We start from the raw sequence: 8,092 nt of genomic DNA on the forward strand, positions 1-8,092 counted from the left end.
CATCTCCAGTTTTTTTAAATATATGTTTGAAATTTTTTTGAGTGTCGAGATAAAAACGTTATTGCTGATTAAGCCTGACGTCATGACATTTAATGAGAATAAAATAAGCTCATGCTTACCCATTATGATTATTCAAGGCGGGAATCGCCAAGGTGAAAGCCTGTGACATTGACCAAATGGGTAAGAAAGAAAAGATTCATTTCGCGTTTAAGTTATGACGATGGCTAAGCATAGTCAGACGCTCCCTATGTATAATTGCATTTTGTTCACATTTCCAAGCTTCAGTCGGAAAGCACCGAGTTGCAGTAACTCTGGCACTTGACGGCCAGAATGCAACGTCGCACGCTGCCTCAGACAGTGGCCTTTACAAAGTCCTGCAGCAGCCTTCAGAAGAGGCACCGCTGCGGATCGTTCAACATTGTGACCAGCTGCGGCCCAGTCTTGCCGGCAGAATAGAGCGATATAGCTAACTAACTGTGGCATAACTAACGTCTCTACGGCACATCTGCAGTGGCTTATAGGGTCTTGACCGACTCGATGGCTCCTCTGATGAAACAGAACGCTGCGCTGGATACTGGACTGGGCTCGTGCTGCCGGAGACGCGTCCCCTCTTCTGAGAAGTGCGTATTTAGGGTTAATTGTTTTTGAAATAGCCTTCGTTCGGTGACGGCGGAGGCTGAAGTCACTCCGCGCGCTGTGTCAAAGTTCCGGTTGGACGGGGGAGGGCACGTTCCATGAAGTGCCGGCGGTCCCCAGTGGCGCCGACCACGAGCTGATGGACGGTCCGGCTCGGCAGGCTGGCCGTTCCCACGGGGTGTCCGGCGCGGCACGGAGGCGGGCCGAGCTGGTACAGCTCTCAGCGCCGAGCCTGCCTGCAGCTCTCCCCGGCGGCTCACATCGGCGCCGAGCCGAGCGGCTCTACCCCACAGCTCGCCCAGGCGTCGGTCGGGCCGGCCAGCTCAGCCCGGCGGCTCAGCCCCGGCGCCGAGCTGGGTGAGCCGGGCTGGGTGAGCCGGGCTGGGTGAGCCGGGCTGGGTGAGCCGGGCTGGGTGAGCCGGGCTGGGTGAGCCGGCGCCCGGTGAAGCCACCGAGCTGCTACTCCGGCCGGGGATGGCGCGGACCCCGGATGTAATGGTATCAGGTAGGTATGTGGAATCCAGGTATACCTCGGAACCTGCTGCGTCGAGAAGTTCCAGGAAGCCGGCTCATTTTATTCAGGCTGTTTACCTACCGTTTATCAAACAGAGAAGTTGAGGGCGCTGCTCTACTGAATCAGATTGGCGCATTTGTTTTTGTTCTCTTGAATCTCCCAGTTCGGGTTAAGTGTCTGTACCGGTTGTGGTTATTTTGTTATTTCATCAGAGCTGTTGGAAAACAATCTAACTGTCACTAAGCTGGTATTGGAAAAAACAAGTTCTAATGAAAACAGGTAAAAGTAATAAGCTACGTTGCAGATTTATTCACATCTATTGCGCACAAACTAGCGCTTGCGATCGCTACAAATGGGTTCTGCGTCCCTCGGCGTCCCCAGCTCTGTTGCCCGGATGCTCGTCATATCAGGAACACCCCCCCCCCGCTCGCGGACAGACCGGACCGGGCTGGGCCGGGCCGGGTGGTGGCTCGAATATTGATGACCTCTCTGGGCAGCCTTCTCGGCTCCGAGCAGAAAGATCCCACAGCGAACCACCGACAGCACAAATCGACGGCCAGTGGCCGACGAGATTAATGTTACACGTAATCTGCTAATAACAGCAATTCATAAAGCTGGTAAAATTACACACCGTGAGCCGGTGCATTAAAAATAGGATCATCTGGCCTGGTAGCGCTTAACGGTAGGTATGCTAATTAGTGACCTGTTCGTATGGCAAAGCATTTGAGTTTGCGTCTGTTTTTCCCACTCATTGCTTCTCCGCGAAGTTAAATATAAAAAAAATGAGCTGAATAACAGTCTTATGTTTATTTTACGTTCCACTAAGTATAATGAAGGTGAAAGCAATCACTTGTATATCAAGAAAATTGTATTTTATTAACTGCAATGACTCACCAACTTGCAATGCCCAGATTGCCTTTATCCAATCGTGTAATTCATGTTCACGCTCTGAATATGAAAATAGATCATTATCGTTCCAGAAATTCACCTCACGGTCATGCAAGTCCTTTGATCTTATGTCCATAGGTTTACCAAAGGTTGTGAACAGGCATCCTCCCACACAAGTAAAGCAAGTCCATTACAAAATTAAAAACAAAGCTGCACTCCCTTTATACACACCGTAATGCTTATCATCAAATGTAATGCTGATGTGGCTAAAGGGCTATAAAGGCGCCATCGGCATTGGGCGGAAACGCGAAATTTTCGCATAGAAATAAGCCATGGTAAGTAAATTATAAAGTCATACCAAATCGATTTTCTCTGACGTCGTGTTATACTGTATTACCGGTTTCACGACTTCCGAGGCTTTAAATTATTGTGAATCTATTTTCTCAATGAATTTCCTTTTCAATGCCGTTTGATGTGATAAACCCTTCCCAGCGGGCTTTCAGGAGTCGTCTGACTGTCACGGCTATGGCCGTGACAGTCAGCAACAGCAGTATTCAGCCCCTATAAAGATCGTCATGATAGGTTTCAGATCAACAACAAATATATAAGGCCGCCAATGCCAGCGTTCCGCTGTGAAATCCCTATGAGCATGCCTCTGACAGCTTTCAGAACTCTCACCTCGAATATACCGACAGCCAGTGGTAAAATACTGCGACTTCCGACTTCCACCGACTAGCCAATCTGTGAGCCCCCGCCGGGCCACCCCGTTCGCCGCGGCCGAATTTGCCACATAGACACGGCCTAATCTGAGACATATGACGTCATGGATCTGTGCGGCGACTGCCGGGCGTCCCGAGCTCGGAATTCCGTCGCAGCGTCGGCCGCCGACTGTCAATCGGCGCTGAATAAACGGCGATATCGACTGCCGCCCTCCCGGCGCGCCCGCCCAATTGAGCCCGGACAAAGATTTCGGAGAGCCGACCGCCGCTCGGTCACGGCACCCAGCACCCGGGCAGCGGCATAAATCAACGGGGTGAACAGAGCTTATTAAAATATTTGAAGTCGGAGATCAGACAAAGAACGTACAAACCTTTCTTTGACCTTGAGTGTCGCATATCACTCGTTAAAGCCTATGTGCAGTTAGATAGAATCGTCCATTTATACTTTTATTGCCCGGGTAAAACCTTCTCTTTGATCAGCATTACCTACTCAATTTTTATCAACACACTCAGACATTCTCCCAGACTTTCGCAAGATTTTGTAAAACATCAAATTGTTTGGAAAAAATGTTTTTGATGATATTTGAACTCGAATTAGCTGCTTGAAATAAAAAGGACAAATAAATGAATGGACAATTAAAAAGGACAAAAAAAAAGACAAAAAGACAAGCGTCATTGATCATTGCTATTATTTTGTTCCGGTCATTTTTTAATGCACGAGGATTGTCCTCACCAAACTCCGATGTCGGCAGCTGCTGTACCCAATCAGCACATCAGCTTGTCGCCATCGTAACATGCATTTTCCAAACAAGCAGCTGGCCCGTCTCTCCATCTTCGACGCTGACGGCTCATCCCCATAAGTCACAAACGGCGTCAAACCAGATTATTTCACTCTGCCCCTCGCCATACATACCGCAGCTTCTTTCAAATGCATGAGATGACACCGCCGGACGTCGGTCAGAAATACTACGCCAGTGACAATTCATCATATTTTCCCACGTCAGCCGCGTCGCCATATGCAGGCGTCTCGCGCCACGGAACAGTGCTCCCTCAACCTTCTGCATTATTTCGGGACACCGCCTGATCCCCGCTGACATGGCCCGATCCAGGGCGTCATCCAGCGGACCGCTGACGGGGCAGACGGTGCTCTGATGACGACACGCAACGTCATCCGTGGCGAGTACCTAAGCATGGTGGGGTGTTTAGGTAGGTAAGCAATGTGATATGCGAGGTGTGTAATGAACTGTGCCGTGCTGTGGATTGCGCATACGGGGATTGTGGAACGTTTATGATATGATATCGCTGAAATGTATCTGTAACGGGGCATCCGTCAGGCATCGGTTTGGAAGACGCGTGCACTACATATACCTTAACAGTAGATGAGCCACGGCGGTTTGTTATTAGACCTTGAATATAAACAAAGGCTTAGGTGATTGATGTATCATTAGTATTTAACAATACTTTGGACGTCCAAGTGAAATGATGTGAGCCAATGTCACATGATAATAATGCCACGCTCTCTAACCCGCCGTGCAATTTATGTGCGGCGCATATTGCGAAGAATATCTCGTACCGCTTCTTCACCGGTTCCCCGTCCCCTGCTGACACAGCGTCAACAGCCCACGCTCCTCCGCTACAACATTCCAACATCCTTCGTGCTAGTCGTCACTGTCATGGCGCTACCACTCCACCAGTCGCCGCTAATTATGGGGACGTCTCTCTGCTGGTGCATCAGTGCGTCACTAGCTGTAACGCTTTATCGATCCCCTGTCACTCATACCGCTGTGAGGGTCACCTGTCATTCACCACCCGGGCACCGCTATGAAGGTGTCTGTCACTCCCTTTAAACGTTGTGATAGGTCCGCGTTACTCGTCTCCACCGTAAGGGGTGACGATCCCGTTCGTCAGCCTCTACCACTGTGTCAGTCCCTATCTCTTCAAGGCCCTCTGCAGTCTGCTGTTCACTGCCTCCATCTTGTTCTTCTATCACCCCCACCGTGCCACCGTACCCGTCACTGTACCACGCCGCGCTCAGCGCGCCAGGCCGCTGCCGCCGCCCATGCTCGAGTGTCGGCTGGGGTTCTCGTAGGCCGGGGGCACCACCTGGTACTGCTGGATCGAGTCGGTGGCCGTGGGCGCGTAGCTGGCCGAGCGGGCGCGCTCCTGGGCCGTCTTGGAGGCGTCGGTCGCGGCGGCCGACGCCAGACTGCGGATGATGACGCAGCTGAAGATGAAGCCGACCACCTGGAGGCCGATCAGGACGGTGATCACCGTGTAGCCGAAGATGGCGTAGCCTGAGATGACGCCGCGGATGGCGTCGCTGCAGCCGCGGGAGAAGATCATGGTGATGTTGGTGATGACGTGAGGGTGCACGGTCGACCTGTTGCACTCCACGTAGTCTTCCTGGGTGATGAGCGGTGAGTTGCAGCAGGATATTGGTATCGAGTGGTTCACTTTGACGTAGTCCAGGTAGGAATTGACGCCGCAGCACTTGAGTTTTTGCTGAATGGCGTGAATGGCCTTCCAGTCATCTCCTTGGTAGTCCTCAGAGTATTTTATCTTGGTCAAGACGAGCTCCTCGACGACTGCCGGTGCTTGGTCCTTCTGCCAGACTATGATCCCGATGACGACAATTTGTACGGCCAGGGCGACTCCCAAGAGGCCGGCATAAGTCACCAGCAGGCACCGGTGGTCTGCTGCGGCTCCACAGCATCCCATCAGGCCGATGACAATCACCAGGGAGCCGGTGACAAGGGCAACGACGCACATGACCACGCGCGCCTGAAGCAGCATCTTCTCTGCGTCGGCGAAGCTGGCGCCGGCCAGCCACAGGTCCGGCCTGTCATCGGTGTCGACTTTTGTGATGAGGTAGAGGTAAAACCCAGCCAGGCATACCCCGATGACGCCCACAAACCATATTATGAGGTTTAGAGCAAACACACTCAACTTCAAACACCGCAGGCAGGCTGTCGACATCGCTTACTCTGTGATGCACCTGTTTACCGCATGCGGCAGGCAGCTGCGTTAGCATTTAAATTAACGTTCATGCATCGAATAATTACGCTTATATTGAGTCGTAATAATATCAAATTCATTTTGCCTTTATTTTAATCAAATTCTTATAATTACAATGCCTTTCTCCATTTTACGGTAGCAGGTATCAAGCTAAATTCCGCAACGCCACATCGCCATATGTCGGGGCGGGGCGATGTCGTTATTTAAAACGTTGTTATTGCTCGTGGAAAAATGCATCTGGATCTCGACACTTGGGAGAATGGTTCATTCGCCCATCTACCCAACTTAACTTCATATTGAATGAACATTGTATGTATATCATGCTGCATTAAATGTTTTTTTTTGCCTACATCTACATTAATTTTTCCTCATTTTCATCCATTAATTCATTCATTTATTTTTTATAAGTTATCATTTATTCATCCACCTTTTATAAATGTATCTATCGGGTGCATTTATGGTATAGGAGGAACGGATTCAAGTCAAGTCATCATTGCACAGCAAGTCGAACATCAATCTGATAGCGTCCTTTCTCGGAAACCTTCAATTTTATTTGTTAGCGGTAAAGCGTAACGTTCACTTCACATCATGACATTTAAGGCGATGATATATGAATATCCGGCCATTGACATTTATGTTTCCATGTGGAAAGGATGTACTAAAGTTGGAGGCACTGCACATCTTTTTGTTTAGGTGTTACGTAATTAAACATATGGAAGTGGCTTTCACCGATATGGTGCCCATAGCTAAATGCTAGGGGCATTAGGGGAAAATGTTCTTAATTGAGCAATAGGTAAGCATATATTAAAACGGATCTTCAAATAAATAAGATTAAATTATAATGCACCGTAAAAAGTACCTAACTATGCATATGCAACAGCTAACTTTAATTCAAACTTACGGTTAAGTGTATATTTAACGCACAATGCATTAGCCTTTAGGTTAGTACCTATACCTACCTAAAGCTAAGTAAAAAAAAAAAAACTTAAAATGAATATGTGAACCAATCTGTTGGGCATTGGACATGGCTTTTAATATATGCCTATGCACACACTACGCAGCCTACGGCACATAAATGCCAAGAAACATATCTTTTATATGTCTCACCCTGTTCAAATCAAAGATTTGAAATATCCCACTACTGTCGACAAAGTAATGTTGAAACCACTGCGGATGCACTACATCCAATTCTAATTGTTCCCACTTCCCCGGTCATCGCCCGTTGCCGGGGGAGTGGGGACCTCTCCCCTCTGTGTTCGCTGGTGACCCCACCCGACGCGTGTCGGACGGGTGATCAGACCCGATACGTCACGTGGAGGCCAGCTCAGCACCCGGGTGGTCGCCTCCGCCCCTCTTCTATCGACGCCGTCTGTGCGGTTAGGTTAGGTTAGTCAGCGATGAAGGGAGAGCGGTGAAGCAAGACAAAAATGTCAAAGTGAGAGCAGTGGTTTGAGGGTTGCGTGCGCCGTTTACCCTCATGACAGTTGAGTTAGGGCAGTGGATGTGCATTGTTTCCGTGTGGCGACCCACCTGGTAGTTTCCGTAGCCGAGGTGGTCGCACGGGCAGCGGCAGCTCTGGAGGTGCTCCTCCAAGTCCGGAGGAATGTCCACCAGACACTCTGGAGGAGGCGGCGGAGTGTCTGGGCACTCAGGAGGTCCCTCGGCCCTCGCCAAAAGGTCCAGTCCCCGGAACCCTCCCAGTTCCGATGCATGGGGCGGCCGAGACGGCAGCACGTGGGGGAACGCCACGTCATACGGAGGGGTGCTGACGTCGTACGGAGGAGTACTAACGTCATACGGAGGGGTGCTGACGCCGTACGGAGGATCTGTGACGTCATAAGTCGGAGAGTCCTGCCCGGAGAGGCGCCTCATGGGGATGGTTTCCGGGTCGGGGACGGAGCGGTCCACCGGTACCTGTCCGTTTCGCTGACTCCAGGCCATCGCTGCTTGCTGCCGGAGCCCCACGCACAGCGCGCCGGTCACACGGACACTCCTCCGATTAGCGCCGGTTTGGCCGTGCCGTCACGTAGCGCGGCGCCTCTGTCTCGCCGCGGCGCCGTCTCTGAGAGCCGTGCAACGTCTCAGGGGAGATCACTCGACGGCGGCCGGCACGGCTCGACCAATACAAACAGACTCATATCGCGGCCGGCGGGTCGCCGCCGCGAGATGCCGCACCGCGCTCGAGCCCCGTACCTCACCGCCGCTCGGCCCACTGCTCCGCGGACACGCGGTCGACACAGCGAGACACACGGCGCCAGCGCACGTTCGTCGTCCGCGACGCTCCTCCCGGCCGTCCGTCGCCGACTGCTGCTCGGACGCG

The 8,092-nt window shown here is 51.4% G+C and overlaps 1 protein-coding gene across 1 annotated transcript; it reads right to left on the reverse strand.

Moving 5' to 3' along the window:
- Positions 1-4,187: 4,187 nt before the first annotated feature.
- Positions 4,188-5,948, reverse strand: LOC122371231 (tetraspanin-9-like). The gene has a single exon (XM_043347384.1). It carries the CDS (start codon positions 5,731-5,733, stop codon positions 4,789-4,791), a length of 945 nt encoding a protein of 314 aa, XP_043203319.1. The 5' UTR covers positions 5,734-5,948; the 3' UTR covers positions 4,188-4,788.
- Positions 5,949-8,092: the final 2,144 nt, after the last annotated feature.

This window comes from Amphibalanus amphitrite, unplaced genomic scaffold, assembly GCF_019059575.1.
Source record: "Amphibalanus amphitrite isolate SeventyFive unplaced genomic scaffold, NRLGWU_Aamphi_draft 001219F_arrow, whole genome shotgun sequence".
Classification (NCBI taxonomy): domain Eukaryota; kingdom Metazoa; phylum Arthropoda; class Thecostraca; order Balanomorpha; family Balanidae; genus Amphibalanus; species Amphibalanus amphitrite.

Bases quoted from the DNA above. Each gene is read 5' to 3' on its own strand.
- LOC122371231 (XM_043347384.1), bottom strand. From the start codon at position 5,733: ATGTCGACAGCCTGCCTGCGGTGTTTGAAGTTGAGTGTGTTTGCTCTA.